Here is a 25,652-nt window from a genome sequence, read left to right as displayed (position 1 = left end):
TTGCAAAATTAACACAAGAATTTCAAGCCAGATTAGGAGCAAGTCCTAGATTTGCAACACCTGGACATCCATAAAGCTCGGAATTAGTTGAACGATACAATCAAGTTCTAAAATGTATGCTGCATCACATCATCCAAAACGAAGCTAAAAATTGGGACAAACACATTCCCTACCTGCCATTCACTTGGCAAGAAATCCTAAATTGTACTACAGGAGTATCCCCATTTAAATTAATGTATGGAAGAGAGGCTAGAGGTTCATTGTCAGTATTAAAATCGTCATGGTCAGGAGAAATTTCATTACCAATAAGATTGTGTAAAAGTGCTGTTGATTATCTACAGGAACTAAAAATTAATTTAGAACAGCAGAGTAAGCATCCATAATAGCAGAACTGAAACAAGCTGCATATACAAGATATGCTAATCGAAGAGTGATATATAAAGAATTCAACCCTGGAGATCAAGTGTATGTGCTGATTCCAGTAATAAATTATACATTATAATTTTTTATTATAATATTATTATTTTTTGTGCTTTCTTCTGCAGAAACTTTAAGCATACCATAGAAGCTTTAAGTATAATTCTAGTGCAATTTATAATTATTTTGATTACTAATTGTTAATCATAACAATATATGTTACAGCTTTAGCAGAAGTCACATAGTAGATGTAGAAGTAATTTGTATAAGTATTTTATTATTATCTCTCAATTTCAATAGAGATTGATTTGTTGACTTTAGTAGGTAAGTAACTCTTTTGTTGACGTCACCATATTTTGTCGTATTTCAATAGGCTTTCACCTATTTCAATCTTGGATGAGGGTGTGATGTATGGGTGATACCAACCAACAAGGTGCATAGAAGGCGCTAACTCTCAATTTGAGAGGTGCAAAAAGTTTGTTTCCAGGAGAGAGACCTACAGAGAGGAAATAGATAAGGGGAAGGCTCATGGGAGCCATAAATAAAAACAAAATTAACTTGTATTGCTGAATGTATATATTTCAATTATTAGTAGTGCAGATTTAGTATTTAGTTTTGTGTGTGCAATAAATGTTTAAAAAATAAAGAAGGTGGAATCATTTCTGTATAAGGTGGCACAAAAAAAAAAAAAAAAAAAAAAGGAGTGATATTACAATTATGAATCCTTTACTTGAATGATTAAATACTTAAATGTATTATTAAAGGAATGATAGGCAGAAAACACTCATCAATAGCTTTAGAAGATAGTTCTAATTACTTATCTTTGCAGAGTACAATATATTTACAATACATGATTTTATCCTTTTTGATAATCAAACTGGATTCTTTTTTCTTTTACAAAGGAGGAAGCGCTGTTTATTTATTAAATTAGGAATACATGATTTCTCACTAGTATTAGTAGATACATATGTATAAATCATTTGTGTCTTGCTGATAGACAGTTACCTAATTTTAGACACCAATATACATGTACATATGTTAATCTACAGATTGTTTTCAAATACAGTATAAAGTTCAAAATCCAGAAATCTAACATATAGGCTTCCAAATCACCAGAAGGAAAAGACCAGGAGGGGGGACCTACAATGTTTAGGAATGAAAAATGAAACAACACACACAGACAAAAAAAAAAAAAAAAAAAACTTTTTTTGCAGGTGTGTCATAAATGAGATCTTTCTCTGATCCACTAACTGAGTCACTTTCAAACACTTGCTATCATTTTCATACACTTGCTGGCTAGAGAACTGCACTATGGCCAATTACTGTACACTGGCTCAAGTTGTACTGATGCCACGATCATAGCTTGAAATTTCTAAAATACAGAGTCACCGAAGCCCCAATCATTTCGAACATTGTATTATACTACAAAATGCATAACTGAATGAATATGTTTACTGTCTTCTTTCCTATACCTGAACAGGTCTTGTAATTGGAAAAGTGCTTCTTAGGTTTTGCATAGAAATTGGAAATCTTGGTCTAGCACTTGATCGTGGACTTCCAATTGATCTTGGAAAAAATGAGAATCTGAAAAAGGAATTGAAAAGAATGAAAACATTTATGTTGAAATAACATGTAATTAAATCAAAAATTTAAATATATATATATATAAATCAATTAACAAAACGAACATGAACATACCAATTTTTTTTCGAATGTTGAAATAAAATATTCAAAAATCAGTAAGTTTTATCCGTAATACAGTACCTAAGACATAATGAAAATGCTCCATACAATTAAAAATAAAATACAAGGCATTTTCTTACTTAAATGGCCATTGCATAGGCCTTTGACAATATTTAAGATCTGTTCATAAAAATTTGGCCATTGTTTACCACTTAACTAGCCATGGGGATAATTTTAGTAAAAAAATACTAAACACATTATTAAATTACTGACTCTTGACACAGGGAAACCAGAGATTTTGAGAACTTAATTTATATGATTTCCCAATTTTCAATTAACTACATCCTGTCTAAAACAAAAGTTTGTATATTATAGAATGATATAAAAAACTACTATTCTCATCAATTATTTTTTCTGCTCCAATGATTCATGACTATTTATAAAATGGCATCTAAAGTGAAAAATACTGCAAAAAAACACACCACTTGGGCCCTTCTCTAGCTATGGTTAGTCTTCATTTATAATTAACTATTTTTTCTGCTCCAATTATTCATGACTATAAAATAGCAACTCATGTGAAAAATACTTTAAAAAAAAGGAAGGGGGTTCATTTCTCTAGCTATGGCCCTGCATCAATCATTAAGCTTAGATTATCAGGATTCAGAAAAGTTTTGGTACTCTTTCTGTTAGTAAAAGCAGATTCAGATATGTATATGTATCATGAAATGAGATATGTAAAGTATCATGATCTTTTTCTGATTTAAATAACATTCATTTTGCCAGCAGAATTATGGTAAAAAAAGGTGCATTCGGTATGCTTGCAAATAAAGAAACTTCTATGATAGTACAGTTTTCTGAAAATACATTCTCTAATTTTATATATTTCTATATGAGTCACAAAATCTTTTCCCATTGACTGCAGAAAAACATTTTTTCTTTAAAATGGATAGAAAGAAAAAAGAGAGGAAAACACTGGTTTGATAAAATAAAAATCTGCAAGTTCCTGTTAAATAATAAGATATTATATAGACATACAGAATTAACAATAAGTGTACTCTATTCTTATAGTACACCGAAAAACGACAAAAGAAATTTAACATTAAATTAACAGAAAAGATAAATACCAAAACATGGTAATAAAATTATCATATTCCTTAGTAAGTATAGTAATACTAAAAAATTATGCCTTCAAATTAATGCAAAACATTTTAATACAGTGTACTTGCTACCAAATGGCAGGACATTAAATGCTTGAATATATTAATAGCAATAAAAATAATATATTTTCCATTACAGGTCAATAACCTGTTAAAATTTTTTGAAGTGTCATAAATATGTCTCAGTTAGTTATTTCAGCTAACAAATAAACTAAAACAGAAAAGCAGTATTTAAAATTTTTTTATTGGCAATACTAATTTTAAAATCAACAGCACAGTTATAAGAAATAAGAATAATATAATTAATTTAAAACTGGTCTATAGGCAACAATGTTCATGCTATTCATATGAAACTTTTTTAATTCTGAATCCACATGAATTAACACAATATAAGAATAAAATCAAGTATGTCTACTGCCTTGGCACACATATCTTTCTGTAAAAAACTATTTGGCATGCATTTTCTTATAATGGAAAAGATCGAAAAAATTTTGTACCAGTTTTGAATGTAGGATGCTTTTTAATTTATTAACATAAAAAATAATTTTTACTTTACCCAGGAACTGATGACGAGTTTGAAAAACTGAGCTCCAAGTTGGGATCAAAATTTTCATAATTTACTGGCTTATACAAGAAGTTTCCAACATCTCTTTTATCAATAAGTGACTTTTGCTTTTGAGTTTCAGGAGGTTTAGCCCAGGTTACTTCTAATACACAGTCATCAATCATAATTCCTGAAAAAGCAAAGAATGAATAATTTCCAAAAGGCATTACTTCCAATATTTTAAAATTTTAATTATATTGCAATAGATTTTAAATATTTTTCTATTTGTGTGTGTATATTAGAAGAAATTAGAATATACACAGTGTATTTCATATTGAATGGGATAAAAAGAAAGTATATCTGAGAAAGCTGTAATTACTTTATTTCGATAAATCAAATTTACAGTAAAACTATAGCTATTCAAATTCCTGTAGGTGTTCTATGTGTGCTTTTCCAGTGACACGGCAAATATCTATGTGGGCGAGATAATCTATGTGGTATATCGAGAACTTCAGTTACCATTCAATTCTACAGAAATGAAGGTGTAAACATTAAGTCTTTAACAAGACTACACAGAAAAAAATCACAAGGAGTTAGATCTGGGGACTTCAGTGGCCAACAAAGCAATGGCATATCTTTTGACCCAGTATGTCTAATCCAGCGATGAGGTAGACTATTGTTATGGTACTGACGTAAGTTTTTATGCCAATATGGTACACCACCATTTTGCCAGGAATGAAACTAGGAAAGCTTCCTCCAACTTAGGAAACTACCACTCTGACAGCATATCTTGGTAAAGCACCTATTAATTGATTTTCTCACATAGAAAAAAAAAAAAAAAAGACAAAAATACAACAGATGGAAATGGTGTAGAAAACATTCACCTTTGGAAAATCACGCTCACCACTTGGATTTCCCCTGCCCCCAAATCGTAAATTTTGCAAGAAAAGTGGCTTCCTCCATAATACAAGTCTGCTCACAAAACTATCTATCTCAAGCTTATCTTACAAATTCTCACAGAAAGCTTTAAAGCAGTGGTTTGTTGGAAGGTTTTAACAACTGCACTATCTGAAAGGTGTATGGCTGGAATTGAAGACATTTCCAGAACTTGCACACCATGTTGATTTTCTGGGACTGTAAAAACACTTCATGAATTTTTTCAACCACTTCAGTTTTCACTGCTGTTCATCTTGGGCTGGTTTTCTTTCACAAGCAGCCCATGTCCCAAACTGCTCCACCTACGATTTCATGTTCTGACAATGCGGTGGTTCTTTACTAAATTTCATGCAAAAATGTCTTTGAAAGATGATAAATAATGATGTTTGGGCCTATTCCTAAACACAGTATGCTTTCTTATGCATCGATGGCACCATTTTAATTAAGGCCCATATCACACGGCGTTTGTTTCACACCAACAACTGTTTGGGACAATTTTTCTGCCTGGTTTACTATTGAAAGAAAGACGTGCGACTTTTTCCTTCCTTTCGAAAAAGTTGCAAGTTGTTCGTTTTCAACCAATCAGCTATCAGCGCCGAATGCTGTTAGCTTGTTTGTAATGGAGAACCAGTTTCCCCTGTGTTAACCCCAAAGCGAGCTGTGGTGATTGGCTGTTGTGACAAAGCAGAAAAATTGTTCCAAACAGTTGTCCTTTCGAAACAAACCGACGTGTGATAGCAGCCTAACAGTGCCTCTAGTGACGATTGATGATTTTAGCTGTTGCTAGATAAAACTTGTATAATTGTAGCTTCAGAATTAATAATTTGTTTCAGCTCAGGAAACAAATTACAGAATTTGTACTATGCTGTTTTTCCACCATATTCAATATGAAACAGTCTATTGATGGTATAAAGAAGTTGCAGTCACAGTTTAGTCTAATATTTCTTTTGACATTTTTTACAAACTAACACAGATTAAAAAAGCACAATAAGCACTTGGTTTTGGAGAACAATTTTGGTATCATTAATATTTTTTAAATACACCTTAAGCAGCACTAGCAGGCATTAGCAGTGAGGCAAGAGCAATTCTGAAAGTACTCAGGATGAAATCTCAGATCAGAAGATTTAGTTTTGGTTTATGAATTTTCCACTGGCTGTTAAAAGTTTTGATTCTGAAATTTAGAATTTTTAAACTGACTGAAGGTGAAGAGCAATAGATTATCAAGTGCCAAAGAGTGTGGACGGTGTATAACATAAAAGTGTCAAATCATATATTATTTTCTTTTATTTATTATTTTACTTTCAAGCCAAATCATATGCATGAATCAAACTTTATTTTACATGACATCAATTTATCAAATTTCAAGATTAGAAATGTCTGTCATTACAAATTCAAGAACTTGCTCTAAGTTTAACACATTATTAAAAACCTCTTAATTCAAACTAGTTATCAAATTAGCCAATAATTTCAGTAAACAAAGATAAAAGAGAAATCATTTTAATATTTCTGCATGCGTACAGATTTGTAATGAATTGAATGCACACAGAACCAATGATAATGTGATAGAATATATTTTCTTAAAAGAGAAACTTCACAGTTCTGGAACTTTCCACAAAATTAATTATACGGCTCTTCTCAGTATAACAGAGCACAATCAGTAGATATCACTTTAAACAACTAATAACATTAAATACAGACCAATGCAAAGTGCATCCAAAGAGTGAAGGTCGCACAGACTCTCAATTCTCCAATGTCAGCTATGAATTAAAAACTAAGAGCTAAGCTCTCTCCAGTATTATACAGTCTTTCTCCACCTGCCAAGAAAGCTCTAGTACCTTCAGTTTCTCGAAATTACTGGAAGGCAAACATGGTTAAATTTACTTATAGGGATAAGTTACAGTAATTCAATTACAGTACTAATTACACTCATACAGGGTCTGGACCAAAATTCTGCCAAGTTGTCACCAAGTTTGATGACAATCGCCAGTTTGGCTAATATCTTGACAATTTAGCAAGAGAGCCATATACTTCAAGGTTAAATAGACTTGCTTCTGCATCCTTATTTTTCCAATAGAGCTTCATCTCTTCAGACTTTTCTCGTTGCATCACGCGAAAGATATTACAATTTCACATAAAAATTCACTAACATTATTTATGTATATTCAAAATTTGTAACAATATTTATTAAAAATTTCTCATATAATGATGCTTGCAAAAAAGCATCTTCTCTTATGTACTATTGATAATTACAATGTCTTAAACTGTCTGATATATTCACTTTTGCAGAGAAAGGATATAGTTTAATAGCAGAAGCAAAATTGAATACTATTTTAATAGAAACAGGACGTAGTTAAGTAATAGAAGTAAAGTTTAATTTATCTGCTTCAAGCACAATTTTTTCAAACAGAACACAAAGGGGGAAAAAACTGAGTTTGGAGGAAATGTGAAAATGAAAATTTACCATCAAATTGTTTCAGTGCAGTTTCAGCTTCTTCTCTTTTATAATAATGAATAAAAGCGAAATCTCTCATTTTTTTCACTCTTTCAACTCTCAAAGCACCACCCATTGAAAAAAGAACACGAAGCTGTTCTTCACTAGTCAAGGCGGAAAGATTCCGCACATACAGTACAGTGACCTAAATTCAAAAAAGAATACTTTTATGACATTTAATATGAAAATATAAACTAAAACCTGACACTAAGTTTATAGAAGTATACTCTCATTCATAAACAAACAGCATAATAAAGGCTTTTAAAATTTAGTCGAGGGATACTAATTATATTTACTCACTAAATCACTCATGTAAATTGTTTTTTCATTCAGAATCTCTATATCATTGGCATAAATAGCTTTTATGAGAGTTAATGAATACAATAATGATTATTAATCAAGATTCTAAGAGCAACTGCTCTCTAACTAAATTCACTATGAACTTAATATCAAGCACATTATTAATTAAAATAACATAGTATGACGAAATAAACCTAACTTGCATACACTAGAGCCTTAATACTCTAGCAACAAGGAATGCAATACAATTTTTGGTACACTTCTGTTATCAGAAACGGATTTAGAAATGTATGTATGTAAAGCACGTGGGTATATATGTATGTACACTGCATAAAAAAAGGGGGGTAGTTCTATATCTCTGGTTCGACTGGGCCGATTGACGAAATTCAAATTGCGTTTTCATGTCTCGAAAGCGCAACTTAGGATATGTATTAGATTTATATATAGCATTGTTCAAATATAGGTATTTTGACACAAAATCGGACTTTTTCTGAAATGACATGCCAATTTTTTTCCATATTTCGATTTTACAACTCAAATTATGCCAAACTACCAAGTTTTGTACAAATCACAAAAGTAGTTTTTAGAACATTAGTTCTCAAAATTTTAGCTCCTCAATGTTAATTAAGTTTGGCATATATTGATTAATCTCTCTTTTTTTATTAAGCTTATTTGATTCTTCCTTTCACATTTCGAAATTAAGGTTCGTTTTAAATAAAATTCACCCATTTTTTATGATTTATTTTTAAAATTTGTATTTTAAATAATTTTTATAAATTTTCAAAAAAAAAAAAGTGTATTATAAGCTATAAAAATTTTACCAGCATCTTAAAGTATACATATTTCTAAGCAGACCTGCAAAAAAATGACAATTTTTTATTCAAAATTTCTGAAGATATATGTGAATTTATATACTGGCGCATTTTGAAATTTGGCATATTTGTTGAAAGCGATAAAACATCAGATGTGGTTTAAACACTCTGCTTTTGGAAGTAGAAACGATGTCACTTGTTTTCTGCTCATGCAAAATGTAAAAAGTTAGGAACAAGGTGCCTTTTTTCTGCTCCGGCATAATGAAAGGGAAAGATTTGGTTTGGTTTACTGAGATTAAGGCAAAGCACACCAGGGCTATCTGCCTAAGGGGAGGGATGCTTTCGTGGAGGACCTTTCAAAGGAATACTGGCTTTTATACATGTTACACGTGGGGAAAACTATGAAAACCCCTATGCAGCCAGCCCGTTCACGGGATTCGAACCTCGGACCGAACTGCCATTGTTCAGCGACTTTACCGCTCGGCCGCTGGTGGGCCAGAAGGGAAAGGAAAATTGGTTGCCATATATTAAGAAGTTCGCCAGATGAATTATTCTTGGCCAAACTGTAAAAATTTTGCCAAGATAAATTTTTGAATTTCTCTGTAAATTTTGCAATAAATTTTACAAAATTTAATATCTGGGCATAATCTGAATCATAGAATTGAAAAATGGTAAAAAATTGGTATTTCAGAAGTTTGATTTTGTGCCACAGTATCTCTATTAGAATAATGCTATATATAAATCTAATACATATCCTAAGTTGCATTTTCGTGACATGAAAAATGCAATTTCAATTTTGTCAATCAGCCTAGTAGAACGGGAGATATAGAATGGTCCACCCCCTTCTTTTTGCGTAGTGTACATACATGTAATAAAACTACTCCATTAGATGTAATAAAACCACTCCATTAGATGTAATAAAACTGTATTATTATTGAAATAATACTGCATTATTATTGTTATAAGATGACTTTGCGAAAAGTAAGTTGCAATGTATTTATTTGGTGGTGGTTCTCTGCATTATAATAACTTGAAAAGATTTTAATGCATTGCTTGAAAACTGTGCAGTTAGAAAGATGACTCGGAGGTGAATAACACATAATTTTATTTCTTGATAATGCACATAATCATTATGGGTGTACTATGCACCCTCCAATTTTGCACAGCTTACATGTTAAACAATGGATAAAATTAGAAAAGTAAAACTAGCAGCACGTCAACCCAGTGAAAAGAAGCAGAGGTGAAGAGAGAGAAGCAATGCAATTGACCTTTTTATAGCGAATTCCTTTTCAGATCACAGGATAGTTTAAAGTCTAGATACTGGGTTGAGATTTTATTGGTAAATGTGCATCAAAACTGCAGGTGTTTAGTTAGAAATATTTATTGCTGCTATTTTTAGAATGAAAACGGAAGTTAAAGGGTTATTATTAATTTATTATTTGAAAGATTCTGAAAGCTAGATATTTTATATTTTACAAACGTATATACACATGTGCATACGTGAACACATACATTTGTATACATACATTTCTGAATCCGACCCCAATAACAGAAGAATTAAAGAGCCAAATTTTTATATCAACATCACTTTATCACTCAAAATTTTTTTAAAATTCTATCTTTCTAACAAAACCTGTACAAACCTACCAAAAGATGAAAAATATTATTAAAGGAGAAATTCTCTTTGCTTCTCATAAAGATTACAGTATTTTTGCCTTGAATATGCACTACACTAACAGACTGGGATCCCTCATTCACTGACAGATGAAGGGGAAAAGACAGTTTCTCATTATAGTGGCATTTGTCATCACATTAAAAGTCCCAAAGAGTAACCTTTGGACAATATGGGCATTTTCCTTAAAAAGCCAGTATTTTCTCATAGGGAACTATATACTGTTCAAAGAAAATATGAAATTTTTATAAACAAGGCCATTTGTCCTTTGTCTTGTTTATAAGGAAAAATTTTAAGAAAATGAAAAATAAATCATTAGAAAAAATTGGGAAATAAAGGATATTTTAGTACTCTTCTGTTATTGGGACGAGATTTAAAAATGTATATATGTATGCATGGATGGATGTGTTTATGTATTATATGTACATACATATATATGTGCACATGCATATATACATTTCTGAATGCAAAAGAATACAGATATTTTTCTTTTTAAAATGTGAATTTCAGCTTTTATACATCAGTAGACAATTATTCCCATTCTTTATCTTGGCAGTCCAAATCTACAAACATTATTTCAATAAGAAAACTACTTTTGTAAAAAATTAGTACCTGATGAATCTTTGGATTATGTAACTTGGAGATTTTTTTGCAAAAATTTGGCGACCAACCCTGTTACAGCAACCTGCTAGTTTTCTTCTGGACGCCTTTTGTTTTTACGAAGTAAAGGCATTTTTTTCCCAACAATCTGCTAGCTGAATTACGCTTATGATAGAACTTTTATCGAACAAAAGTGCTTAATCATGACAAAGATTACGTGCGAAATTGGGAGAAAGCGCAGAATCGCCTACTGCTTGCCGCGTTTTTAAGAATTGCATATACACGGTATCATCCATGTATACGTCAACCTATTTTCACTTAAAAAAACATCGCAGAATTGCACAAAAATGGCATTGCGCACACTCTTGACTCTATCCATGTACGCTGCTAAAGTCCTAGCTAGTAACCTTTATCGCCTTACCAAAATGTCACCAAACTACCTGTTAACATATTCCAAAGATTAGCCCCTGATGATTTTTCACTAGATAATATGTCTAGTACAGAAACACAAGAAGACCCAAATAACCAGTCTAATTAATGCCCAGTGATAAGATTACACAAGACAGACAGATCATTTGTTTTTATAAACTACATCTTAGAATATAAAACTGAATTTATTTTGAAATTGTTAGCTAACATATATAAGCCCAAAGTTCACATAAGTTTATCATATTTGTAAATGCATTAATTTATATCATTTTTAAACTGCTAAAGCTTTCAGAAATCTCACACATCTATGAATACACATTATAAATAAAATTCATAATTAGTTATCTTGACTTGTTTAAAATTCAATGAAACTAAATTGATAATCTTCATTAGATAAGTTAGACACAATGCATAATCGTATTCTGAACTACATTTCTGTATGTCTAGATAAAGATGCAGTTAAATACTCTATTAAATATACAAATGAAGGCATAATTACATTAGTAAACATTTTGGAACAATATATATATATATATATATATATATATATATATAACCTTTACATACAAGCAGCACAAATAGAAGGCGATAGATTTAAATCATGCACATGCAAGGACATATTTCAAGCATTTTTTAATCGCATAAAACACCAGATAAGTAACAAATACATGGGAAAGCATAAGCCAAAGAAAGTCAAGAAAGTCTGAAATGCACAAGAAATTGTTAACATAGTAAATGAAAAGTTTTCTCATTAGTTGAAGAATTACGTAAAGGAAGTAATAAAGAAAAGAGAGAAGATGCATTGCCTCAAGCAACATGACATGCACATCGTACGTTTTAAATTAAAAACACAGACGGATGAATACATACCGAGAGTTTGGAAGACATAAAAAAGCCCTTTTCCACAGATCGCACATACTATAAGGATATAAAAAGGTTATTCAAATCTAAACAAAAAAAGGGGATATCATCATTAGCAAATAATTTAAAAAAAAAAAAAAAATTAGAATGAATCCAAATATTTGCTAAAAAACATATCTCGATGCTAGATTTCGTAGCCAAAGGATATAATAATCCTTCGTTCAAGCTAATTACAAGCAATTCAGCATTATTTTAGCAATATACGTCTTTTGCTATTCTTTGATACTGCGTATAAATTTTCTTCAAAATATTATCAAAACTGAATTTTCAAAGTTTCTTTGTCACGTTGCCTAGCAACAGAGACAGAGAAAGTAGACTGCTGTTTTGTTTTGCACCTGCTAAGTCTTTCTGCCCACAGAGTGACAAGCTCACTGCTGTCTAACTTCCGGCTGTAGCTAAATCTCATACCACCGCAGTATAAATAAATAATAATTTATTAAACAATAAAAGTAAACAAAATATAATTTACTGACAAATATTGTTGAGAAAAGTAATTGTGGACCCTTAATTGTAATATAACTAAAAAGAAACCATTAAAAGAATCTATCTTCACTTGCAGGGGCTCGCAGCCTAAATATTTTTACTAAACGTTATAAGAGTGCTGACAATACAACCCAACACCAACTATAATGAACAATCTTCGCTTACAGTGTAAGAATGCAGTTTCGAAGAATTTTTCGAACGGAAATTCATTTATAAAATACTACGAACAATAAATTTCCTAAATATCAAATAAAACTTATTAATATGTTAAAATGCGAGTAGAAAAATACAAATTTTGTTCCAAAACAAATTTTGCAAAATTTCATGTCTGCCATAACAGTAGGGTCGCGATTTTACTAAGAAAAAGTCAGATAAGAAACAATTGAATTCAATAAACTTAAGATATGCTAAATAAATATTTCTCACGTCGTTTTAATATGCATGCAAGCGACCCAGCCGTAAAGTCGCTGAGCAGTGTAGTTCAACCTGCGATCAAATCTTAGCGAACTGGCTGGATGATTAGTTTACCCCACGAACGTGAATAAGAGCTAGTTACCCTTAAAAAGTCTTCCATGAAGGCATCCCTTCCCATACACAGATAGCCCTCAAGTTGCTTTGTCTTACTCAATTAATATAACTCTACGTTTTAATATATTTTCAACAGAAAATGTCTACTAAATCTTTTCCTTAAACTTTTTTTTTTTTTTTTACATACCTAGAATTGGGCTAAGTCGAATTCTACATGGGTTAAATATCTGACCGACCTATACCGATATCTATCTAAATATCTGACCGACCAACTGCGAAACTCAGCACTAACTCTTTCTGTATTTACAAAATAATCTTCTCAAATTTCTGCATTTTGCAAGACGTTTTGTTCCGTATGTTTAGGAGATAAAACACAAGAACCTTAACAGAGAAACACATTATTCCTCCCTGATTAAGTTTTCTCCTTAGTATTTTGGTTCCAACTGTTATAACAGCAAAATATTTTTTCCCACCCTCCTAAAATTTATTTACAACGAAATACTTAGCGTAGGTAACATAATTCTAAACATCTCGCGTTTTACAATTGCATTCATCACAAGAAATGGAATGCACGTCTTTGAAGAACTAATAAAATTAAACTGTAATTTTATTAAAATTTTACGCAAGGAAGAAACCAAGAAATAGCGTCATGTTATCTGGTCAAAGAATATTTACATTTGAATCAGCTTTGTGTAAATATTTTTTTGTTAATGGGTGTGCGAGATGCCGCTAACTTGGAGAATTTATAAATTTCAGCCTATCGTCTGGATTTATCCTCAAATTACGTGGAATTCCACGTAATCAGTCTCCTTTTAGAAAAAAATTTTTCTCTTGATAAAAATAATTTGGTTCTGAAGAAAACAAATGTTGTCGTTTATCTCTATAAACCCTCTGAACCTTTTCTTTGATTATGAAACCTAATAAAATTTGAATCTAAGTATTAAGACTTGCTTAAATCAGTTTTTGGAAAAAAATGTGAAAATTAAAATAAATATTTATCTTGATTTTTATATATGCTTTCTTCACTAATTTTTTATTTATTCTTTCTTATATTAGGGAAATTTAATGAATCTTTCAAATATTCGATCTTGCTTGTATTTCAACAAGCGGAAACCTACGACCCTAAAGGATTTTTGTGCAGGTGGTCACTTAATAAAAGCGATTATTTGTTTTCTAATATTGCTAATTTTCAGAGATTGTGGTCTATGGGAAATGGGTACAATCAGAGATACATATTTTTTTATTCATTAACTATTAACTAACATTAGCACACAAAAACATTTAGCATAAATGACTAGTTTTATTGAGAGATAACTATGTTTGCATACGACATATAAGACGAAGACTTAAAGCTTTAATAGCTTTGTCTTCATTGAAAACAATATCCATCTTTGATCACAATGCTTAACAATAAAATTAAATTAATGGAAAATCAAGTAAGCTCGTATCTTTCAAAAAGTAAAACTGCAGGTTCAGTTAATTAATAAAGCATGCCTGTTTTGACGCAGTTAATAAACTATCTAGTAAACAATATACTTTTTGAAAGTACGAGTATTACAGAATTCTATGAAAAAGAAAAGCATATTAGTATATTAAATTCGTAGATATCTGCTTTCATCAGTCATCATCTTATGAGACTGAGAATTTAATTGCGAAATAAATTCTATTTCACACAACATTTTTGTCCAAAATATTAAGATGGAAGACGAATTAAAATTATAAAAAAACCTTATGACTTAATTCAATTCTTCTCTAAATTTTCCTATGAATAAACAAAAAAGGATTGAATTAATTAATTACTATGTAAGAAGCATTGTATTTCCATTAAAAGTTTAGAATTTGAATTATAATGCGTTATTATGCATTTGAAAAGATTGATACTTACTCTTTTCATAGTTTCATCGTCCACTTGAGCTTCAGGTTGAGCCCAGTCTACAGCGATTTCATGATCGAAAAGTTTAATATTTGCGGCTATCAATTTACGCCTTGCCATAGCGGCTGCCCTATGACTTTCATACTCAACAAAAGCGAAGCCTCTGTACTTTGTTTTATCCAAAATACTGCTGTAGAGAATAACTTTAGATACACCTTCCGTATATTTACTAACTTCATGTTTAATTTCTTCTTTGCTTTTATCCTTCGGAATTCCTCCTATGAATAAGCGACAGTTGTCGATTGATTTGCAAACTCCAATGTGGCGCCCTCGTCTGATTTCGAAGCAATCCAAGCCTTTTATTGCTTTTCCAGCATCTTCAGTATTTGTATATGTTACAAAAGCATATCCACGATTATTTCCGTTAAAATCCATCATTAAACGGAGCTCATAGATTTTCCCAAACTGCTCACATAACGGAACCAATTCATCTTCGAAGACGTCTCTTGGTAATTTTCCGATAAAAATTTCAGATCCTTTGGGTGGAGGAGGTCCAACCCAGCCTGGAGGAGGACCATACTTTCGTTGACCATTCTCTTGAACTATATTATAACCAGTTTTTTCGATTAAAGCTACTAAATTTGCATCTCGAACGAAGATATCAGCCATTTTCAGAACTTCGCCTATGCTTCAAGGATGTAGGTTCGAAATAATGCAGGAAGAATTTGAAAATATCGCCCAAATCAAATTATTAATAACCGCAAATAAAATTAGGTATTACATACGCTTATTACCAATAGAATTTGCACTATCTAGCGGTGGAAATATAAAAAACCATTGGTCATTGGACCTTTTAATTTGCAACCCCGCCCCTTCGCGCGAAACATGACCTCATGATCATTTAACTCTAAATTTTATAAACAGAGTTTTAAGACGCCATCTGACATTAATATTCGTAAATAAAGTTTGTATATTTTTATTATGAAAATGAAACCTCGTTCTTGAAAGATTTCAGTGTTTATAAAGAGATACTTTAAAATTAATATAAGTAACCCGTATTAGTTGCTTTTTTGTAGTGGAAGAGAGGAAGAGAACAACTTAATGAGCATACAAACAGAATTATAGTTTTAAAAAAACTGTACATGTAGCTGAGAAATGAATGTGAGGATTCACTAAAAAGTTAAACACCTTACAAGCTAGTTCTTATATAGAATTTATTAATTCATGTAACATTAGGGAACTATATAATTTATGCAATATTAATGAATTTATGCAGCATTAGTAAAATCTATAAAAACGTACGGAGGAAATCGAATTTTTGCTATTTTTACAAAATTCTTAGTATAATAGAACTTCAATAAGTATATTGTCCGTATTATCTAAGACATGCATTTGTTATACACTGTTTTCCTCAATAATAAAAGATTTGCAATGAAGACTTGAAGCAAGAAAATACATGCAAAATTTCGTATTGAAGCCGTATAAATGATTTATCGGAATATAATGAACACCAGCTTGATGAGGTAACTAGGTAACACTGCGGCGGGGGGGGGGAAGAAATTATTATAAAATAAACAATAGAAAATTTTTAATCAATGTTACCAGAGAAAAAATACTGAAAGACACTTTTCAGAAACTTAGTAAGTACATAATAAAATATTTCATTTTGATTTTCTTAATATAAATTTTAATGTGGCAAAATCATTTGCATCTTTTATGCTTAAAGAATTTATGTTATTCTTAAAATTGTATGTATTAGCTATTATATAATAAATTATGTAACACAAATAAAGCACATTTTCTCTTCTTCGTAAATTCACTATACAAAAATAATCTTAAAAATTATAATACTAGATAAATTTGTGAAAATTTTAAAATGAGAGTACTAATTAATAGAGTGATAGAATACTGGGTTTATCGAAATTTTTCGATTTTATAGTTTTATCTGAATGCTCAATTATTCAGAAAAGCATGGGTCAATACAATATTTGCAGAGACATTAGGTATTTTTTGGAAGCCGGAGAGATGAAAAATTAGTAACGCCTTCGCCGGGAATCGAACCACGGACCTCTGGAATTCCGGCCCAGCGTGCTACCGTTACACCACGAAGGCACGCTAGGGAAGTGGGAGAAACACCTTACATACTCTCCTTTTTAAAGGGCGACTAGGATTTTAGGGGACCTAGTCGACAAATCCTGGGTGCGGAGAATCATCATCCACAACCCTTTTATTTCGGGCGCCACTTGTAGAGTCATTAGGTTAATTGGAAGCAGAAAAGATGAAAAATATGCAACCGCCTTCGCCGGGAATTGAACCACGGACCTCTGGAATACCGGCCAAGCGTGCTACCGTTACACCACGAAGGCACGCTAAGGAAGTAGGAGAAATACCTTATAAGTACGTAAAATAGCTAAGTGCCTACGTTTCATGACGATGTGAAAATGGAGTGCGTGTAAAGTAAAATCTCGCTTTCCTATAGCCCATTATGCCTCAAAATGACATGATTTCGTCACAAAACATAAAATTAAAAAAAATTCTAATTCGAAAAAATCGCTTCGAGGTGCACTGGCTCTTGTCTAGATGCACCTATGTAGCAAATTTCGTAGCAGTGGGTCTATTAGTTTACGCGCAGCGCGAACGAAAGACACACACACACACACACAACCACAGACTCTTTCTTTTATTATACGTAGAGATACTAAAGAAGAAATCATAAAAGACTGAACACATGTTGCTTCAATACTTGCAAGATTCTGAGGGAAGCCAATTAATTTTTTTTCCCTTTCTATGTCATCTTTTTCACTCGAACTTCATCAATATATAAATTCACGAATTCTTCATGTTCCAGTAATTTTTTAAGTTTACATTTTACATACATGCAGTTAGCTTTTTTGTTCGTTGATACATCAAGCTTTAACAGGCCTAGGATTTTTCAGAGATGGTCAATGGATGGAAGGCAGATTACTTTAGAGGCAACTATAAAAAGCAGCTTACTTAATGTATAACGGTTTGATTTGACTTGATTTAGTTTATTATGGCAAAGCACACCAGGGCTATCTGTCTGAGCGATGCCTTCGCGGAGGACTTTCTAAGGAAAACTGGCTCATATGCACATTATACATGGAGAAAATCATGAAAATACCCTCGCATACAGCCCCCTTTGCCTCGGTTCGAGCCAGGTCGGAACTACCAATGTTCAGCGATTTTACAGCTCGGTGGCTGGTGGGATAATGTATAACGAATAAGCAAAGACCAGGATCTTCTAGCCACTTCAACTTTCATTACACATCTTCATTTGTTCCAAAATAAAATGTTCTATTCCTCAGGTTCTCAAGTGATTTTTATTCAACGTATGCTTCCTAGTTATATATTGATAAGTCATAGTTTGATTTCAATGTTTCTAATTATTATTCTTTTGACATTACTCTAAATGTTTTCAAATTCAATCCGTAAAGTAAAATTAGTATTTAAATTTAAAATACTTTAAATACTCCCCATTTCAACAGCTTCTTGTTCCAAAAAACACAGCTGTATTCATGTTAAGTGATACAGAACAAAGTCCGTAATCCGGACTCCTTGGGACTTCGGCGATTCCAGATTAGGGGTTTTTCCGGATTATAGATCATCAATTTAAATCTGGTAAGATGGCAAGCAGAAATTATACAATTAAAAATATGAAACCGTAATTTATGTAATAAAGAGCAATTATGATCTAAAGGATATCAAAACTCACACACACACACACACACACAAACACAGAAAAAAAAAAAAAAAACCTTATTTGTTTCCTTTTAAACATTTCTTTCAATGTAAGTCGTTTAAGTTACTTCGTTTTTTGTGCTAATACTTTTTCTTTAATTCTATAAACAGACATAATTTCTTGTTCAGTTCCACAGGGTTCGTACACATTTCTGCACACGGAAATTAAGTACTTTTAAGGACCATTAATGAAAAAAAATAAGGACCTATGAGCAAATGGGAACTGAATAAATTCAATTCAAAATATTATCTATGCCTGAATTTTACTTTTGTAATACAATCCTAAAAATAAAATAGATCCCTAAGTAGTATGCATTATTACTAAACATGAATTACTAAACTTATAATTATTAATAAGTTTGAGAATAAAATAAACTTCATGCAGTTTATCAAGTAGCATTAACTATTTTACACTTATAATAGTTGGACATATTTAAAAGAAGATAAGTGACATTTACGTTTTACTAATAGTTAGCTTTATGCTGATATATATATATATATTTTAATGTTTCATTTTGTCACATACTTGGTCAGTCTAGAGGTTTAGCAAATAGTAAGGAGATTTTATGTGAAATGGCATAGGTTAAAATGAGAAGTGAGATCATAATCAGCATGATTCATAACAAAAGACTGAATGTTGTCCCTCTGCTGCTTATCTATAGAGAGACTTGCTGATTGGAACAAGCCTGAAAGGCCTGATGTAGGCACGGTTGGCAAGCATTGAAAGTTAGTCAAGCTCTGCTTAATGCAGTTAATGTCATAGCTTTGTGTAGAGTTCCAGCAGTTGTAACCCAGTTAATATATACTTTAAGGTTCCAATAAGCCATTAAAGTGCCAGAGGTGATAAAAAATTTCATATATATTATAAGTCTCAGTAGATGCAAAGAATAGGTTTTACTTGATGGTGTTGATGGTTACTTGATGGGTGTTGGATGATGGTTCTCCACACAAAGGATTTGGCGATTGGATCCCCTAAAATCCCCAGTCGCCCTTTAAAAGGGGGAGTATATAAGGTATTTCTCTCACCTTTTTGGCGACCCTTTGTGGTGCAGTGGTTTGCACACTAGTAGCGGTATTCCAGAGGTCCGCGGTTCGATTCCCGGCGAAGCGTTGTTAATTTTTAAATCTTTCCTGCTTTCAAAAATACCTAGTGTCTCTACAAACCTTCCCAAACATTTTGCCTAGTTTATATCAATTTCCTTCTCTTTAATTATCGATCTTTTTTGACAATAATTAGAAATTTATCTCAATATGCAAACCAATATTCTCGCTAGTTTCTGTGTGTTTTATCTCCTAACTTGTCAACCTCTCCACAATGTACCTATGAGGGTTTACTTGATCTTGTAAAAGTTAAATAGTCCCCCCCCGATAGACGTGAAGCAAATTATCACTGTATCTGAAAGTAACTACCATATCAGACAAAGAACTTAGCACATAAACGCATGTTCTGATGCTAACAAAGTCAATTACAGCTCACGTTGACGTAATTAAACAAGAACAGTCAAATTCAAACTAAAAATGTGGACTAGTGGTCAAAGATAATATAATTTAATTTAAACTGTAGAGTCATTAGGAGTTTTGGAAGCAGAAAAGATGAAAAATATGCAACTGCCTTCACCGGGAATTGAACCACGGACCTCTGGAATACAGGCCCAGCTTGCTACCGTTACACCACGAAGGCACGCTAGGGAAGTGGGAGAAATACCTTATAAGTCTAGCTCAGTAACCCTATCATATGAGGAAACAGAAATGGGAAGTTATAGTAAAGGCTGAAATGATAAACAATCGGGTAATTTGCATAATAACTGAACATATCTTTGAAGAATAATTTTCTTCATATATTCGGTTTCTTTCTTCAGCGTGTTTCCTTTTAATTTTAGAATTTTTGGATTTAATTAAGGATTTCTGTTATTCTAAAAAATACTAAATGCATTTAGAATGTACAGGAAAAGCGGCTAATTTTATTTCTTTAGTATTACGAACATTCAGAAGAAATATGAAATATATATGGTAAAGGCCGGTTACACAGCTGGTGTGGCAGAATTTTTAGAATTTAGTGACACACAGAACAACAAAATCTAGGAATGGCAAAACTTTTAGAATTAAGAGCAGGCATTGGAAGCAGAATTTAGATAGGCACTAGGAGCAGAATTTAGGATACACAAAGATTGCATCAGGTGGGAAAATGCATAGCACCAGCTCTGTGTACGATGCATTTAGACATATTAGACGAATCTTTTAAATTGTAAGTTTTCAATTTCTTTATTAATAAAAAAATCTCTTTCTATAATGCCTGCCCAAGTGATAAGATTAGAAGCATTTTTGATATTTTCCATGCTTTTGTCTAGTGAAAAGTAGAGAAAATAAAGGGAAGATAAACATGTTAAGAAAAAAGATTTTAGTATCAGGAGTAAAACATTCAAATATTATGTTTCCATCGTTCTTCCAGATGTTCTCCAAAAAGTAAGAAATTATGTATTAATACCATGGAGACATTTTTCCTTTTGTCACATTTTTCTGGAATCTTCTAGAATCGTGGGTCTATAAATCTTGCCTTCAAATCCTTCTAAACTTTCCATGCTGCAATGTCAAAAATACTAAAGAAAAATTATTCCAACCAATTCTGTAACAGCAAAGAGCCAGAAATATTTTGAAGAAAAAAAAAAAAAAAAAAAAAAGGGGGGGGGAGGAAAAAGGGTAAAATTTATTTTGTAGAGAAACTGATGCACCATATTCTGAGAATTTTGAATAATCTGAGACAATTGCATGCTAATTCACACTCAAAATGGCAGTCGTAAAAACAGAGAAATTTCAGATGATTAAAATTAAGGACCTTCTACTGATTTTGGCCAAAATTAAGGACTTTTAAGGACCAAAAATCGATTTCAAAAAATTTAAGGACCGTATGAACCCTGGTTCCACTGTTCAAGTCCTGTAATTGCTGTGTCGAGAATACCGACTAACTTGTCAATCGAAATTTTTTCGTTTTCAATAACCTCTCTGTCACTTTCTTCACTATCGGAGGCGGTACATCGAAACATGCTTTCGCTTTGTGATCCTTTGGCAGCTCCATATTTGGAAACTCTTTTTGACATAATCGAAAGTTCAAGCTTAAATTTTATAAGATTGCTCTAACAGTCTGCAAAAAATAATAAGCCGGATCCAATTAGAAGATTAAGGAACAGCGCAATTTGCAAAATTAACTGAAATGCCTTAGAATCAGTAAAGATAATTTTAGCCTAGCTTATACCGTCTGTTATACATTAAACGTACATGCGTAAATGCATAAGCGCATGCGTAAAGCATACCAAAAAGGTTTGTGGCTTTGAGGTCCGGATTATAGATCATTCCGGATAATGAACGTCCGGATTACGGACTTTATACTGTTTTATAGATACTTTTCCCAATTTTAGGCTGTAGATTAAGGGGACTCATACACTTAAACCCCTCATGATCTTCGAATATGTGACTGTTGCAAGAATTGAGATATTTTATTTATTTTAAAAGCAATTACTTCCAACTTTTTACAGCTGACTACACAATATAGCTGCATTGGAAACTAATAACCAGAAAGTTTGTGTTGCCACAAATATTTTTGTAATTTAATCCTCTTTGTGACAAAATATTTCGCGATGTTTCCACCTTGCGCGCACGATATTTTAAAAATGGCTAATGGTACATACTTGAAATTTCATGGAATTCTTTATATGGGCACTATTTTCTAACTGAACCAACAATCTGATGAATATTTTAATATTGAAAAATTTTATGGACGAAAACATTAAAATTTTTTTTAATAAAATACATTTTATAAACTCAACTCAAAATAAAATAAAAATTTAACATGAAATTTTTAGAATTTTAGGTTCACAGTCGTTTTCAAATGTTATAAAAGCTATATATTAAATATGGAATTTAATTATGAAACAGAATGTTTTAAACTATGCGCGCAAGGTGGAAACATGACGAAACATGTTGTCACAAAGCGGATTAAATTATAAAAATATTTGTGGCAACACAAACTTTCTGATTACTATTTCAGAAAGCAGCTATATTATGTAGTCAGCTGTAAAAAGTTGGTAGTTATTGCTTTTAAAATAAATAAGTTATCCCAATTCTTGCAACAGTCACCTATTCGAACATCTTATGGGTTTTAAGGTGTACGAGTCCCCTTAAAACTCAGTAATAAAATTTTAATTTTCGTCAACAGATTTTAAGTGAAATTATATGTGAAATGTTTAGTTTATTCCATAATAAAGAAGAAAAATCCGGAAAAGATGCAATTTTGTCCTTTTTCAAAAATTCATTAAAAATATGCTTATCCACATTGGCTCTTTTTCGTCTGTGGTCATCCTCGGAGAGGTCAGATTCTGAGATAAGTATTTTGGACAACAAAAAAGGTGCATGGAAAAGCATTGTTTATAGTTTAGGGTGTCCTTTACAAACTTAACTAACACTGTTTTCGTTTTTTGATAAATTATTGCACCGAATGATAACTTTAAATTTACATCCTGGCGAGAAGATGCGAGGGGAAGTTGAGGAGTTCAGAAAAATATCATCTTCTCAAAAATATTTCTCACATACAACGCTTTTGGGATTTGTTTTACCCAGAAATCCCGTTTTAATGTATTTTTCGAAAACTTGAATACTTGTATATATTTATTGGTTTTATCGTAATTCGATTTGCAGCCTGGAATGCAACATCGTCTAGGAATGAAAGAAGATTTAACTAATTTTAGCTCTAAATAGAAGTTGATAGCTATATTTATTAACAAATACTAAAGAAATAAGTAAACTTAACTATCAGTGTGAATTTAAAAACCAAAATAGCATAACTACGTACTTTACTAAACTTAAATTTAAATAAAAAATGCATGAGTAATGAAAAAACACAGTGCAACGCTAATAAAACAGCACACAAACTAACGTAGGAATTCTTTGCTTGCAGTGTCTACAGTGCAGCGCGAGGATGAAAGTTCAGACGCCTTTCGTGACGTCAAATCACGTGACTTTGAAGCTGACCAGGCCATCTAAATTCACGCAGAATTCCATTTTCTAAGTATGTTATTTTTAAGTATTTATTATAAGTTTTTAAGTTGTAAGATAATAGTATTATTTCATACTGTAATGCTCGTTTATAGTAAAATCATAAGAACAGTGTCAAAAATTCGTTACGTTAGTGAAATCACTTTATAAATGTAAAAAAAAAACCGTAAAAACAACATTATGAATCCTTTTTAATTAGTGCTGAATTTTTCTCACATGTCCTTGATTAATAGTGTTTATTCAGCACACAATTTCAATTTTATATCATAAGACAAATTGAAATCTGTCTTATGATATAAAACTCAGATCTTTCAAATGAAGTTAATGGGAGAATTTCTAAAATAATTTATTAAGTTTAGTTGTTTTTTAAATTTTTGTCAATTTTTTTAATTATCTTCCATATTACAAATATATCATATTGCTAAGAATGATAGATTTTTATATTATATATTTAGTTCTTAACTGTTAACAAAGTCATGATTTGAAGTGATAATGATCAGTAATAATTATTAATAATGAATATACTGATCATTAATAACTGAAGTGATAATGATTAGTAAAGTGATAATGATCGTTAATTTGATATTGGATTTTTAAATCAAAGAGAAGTTTAATGAATTGAATTTTTATGTAGTCGGATACGGTTCACCTACTGAAGGTAGACTTCTTGTTGGAAACATGCCAGAAGTTTGATTTCCATATTAGGGAAGAAAAAAATATTTCTAAGATTTGTCCTCTCAAGTAAATACTGTCAATCTTTCTTTACTAGAAACTTTCTGACTTTAATTAAAAAATGTTTAAAAAAGTCGTTTCATATATTTTATTCAGTCCTCTAGTCATCACGGTTACCTTCCTTTTATTAAAAGTCAAAACTGAGTTTTACAAATTAGCAACATTTTTTTCTTACTCCATTTTCAGAATGCAAATTTTTGGCATTAGAAATTCCTAACTTACCAAAAACTGTTCTGTAGAAGCTATTGAATTTGTTTCAAGGAGGTCTTCAACTCTTAAAGATTTCAAAGTGATCTGCTCGAGGTAAGACAGACAATTAAGCAAGTGATATTACAGTAGAACCTCGATTATCTAAGGCAGTAGTTTTCAAACTTTGTAGCTCAGGGAACCCTTAGAACTATAAAGTTTTTTAGAGAAACCCCATTCCACCTTCAGAAAAATATATCTTAAAATAATACGTAAAATAGATCATTTTGCTGTAGGTACTTTAAATAAACACAATTAATGAAATGTACTGTATTTGGTATTAAAAAATTTATTATAAAATTAATTTAAAATAAATAAATAAATTTACTCATAAACAGCATTGACTTGTGCTTCAGGTGTCATCCATCCTTGCATTAAATTTATAGACTGGGGTGTGGCTGCATGTTTTCACACAAAGTATCGAAGTTTAGCTCGGTTGAAGTTATATGCAGTCGTCTGTCATTTTCTACTTTTAATTTCGTTCTATATTTTGTTTTTGTTGCCACATACGTTGAGAACATTTTTTTTTCCCACTTAAATACGTTGTTTAGAATGAATGGCATTAAAATACAGGGTCTCGGACCCATTTTGATGTTTAATAACTCATAAAATAATGAAGATATAAACAATCTTATGGCATTTATTGATGGAATAACTTATATATTTCTCTTTTATATTTCTCTTTTAAATATCTTTACTTTTGTAAATATCGTCTGCGCGTGTGGTTAATTTCAGATAATTTCATTTCCCAGTCTAAATATCTGTACTTTTCTAAATATCGTCTGCTTATTAATTGCATTTTTCTCTCTTTTGTTTTTGGCGACTATTGCAATGTTATGTTTACTTTTGATGTGCTTGTTCTAGTACTTTTGTAAGTGATGTTTTATTCGACCGGATATTAAAGAGAATGCACACACCACAAGTGTAAGCACAGGTGAATTGACTTGATATTCTCCGTGCGACGACGGGGACACACGTGGAAGTTCATTGACAAGAGTCAGGAAACTTTTTGAGTCTATCTAA

The 25,652-nt window shown here is 31.5% G+C and overlaps 1 protein-coding gene and 1 non-coding gene across 4 annotated transcripts in view; both read right to left on the bottom strand.

The window, feature by feature from the left end:
- LOC118181461 (putative RNA-binding protein 46) overlaps positions 1 to 25,652 on the bottom strand; it is a 58,531-nt gene that overhangs the window by 26,381 nt on the left and 6,498 nt on the right. The window contains exons 1-5 of one of the 3 annotated variants that reach the window (XM_035350609.2): positions 14,859 to 15,542; positions 11,912 to 11,959; positions 7,199 to 7,373; positions 3,814 to 3,991; positions 1,890 to 2,001 (exon numbers count right to left, since the gene is read on the bottom strand). In XM_035350609.2, coding sequence (XP_035206500.1) covers positions 1,890 to 2,001; positions 3,814 to 3,991; positions 7,199 to 7,373; positions 11,912 to 11,959; positions 14,859 to 15,515 — 1,170 coding nt within the window. In that variant the 5' untranslated portion in view covers positions 15,516 to 15,542. Of the gene's footprint in view, positions 1 to 1,889; positions 2,002 to 3,813; positions 3,992 to 7,198; positions 7,374 to 11,911; positions 11,960 to 14,858; positions 15,543 to 25,652 lie in introns of those variants that run through there. The other 2 variants (XM_085818023.1, XM_035350610.2) reach the window with 2 other exon arrangements.
- Positions 16,887 to 16,958, bottom strand: TRNAS-GGA (transfer RNA serine (anticodon GGA)). The gene has a single exon. It is a non-coding gene; the product is annotated as a tRNA-Ser (tRNA).

The sequence above is a fragment of the Stegodyphus dumicola genome, chromosome 6, assembly GCF_044657685.1.
Source record: "Stegodyphus dumicola isolate Sdum_Otavi_A_Nest chromosome 6, ASM4465768v1".
NCBI classification, from domain to species: domain Eukaryota; kingdom Metazoa; phylum Arthropoda; class Arachnida; order Araneae; family Eresidae; genus Stegodyphus; species Stegodyphus dumicola.
The sequence above is the reverse complement of the archived record's forward strand: the minus strand, read 5'-3'. Positions and strand labels throughout refer to the sequence as shown.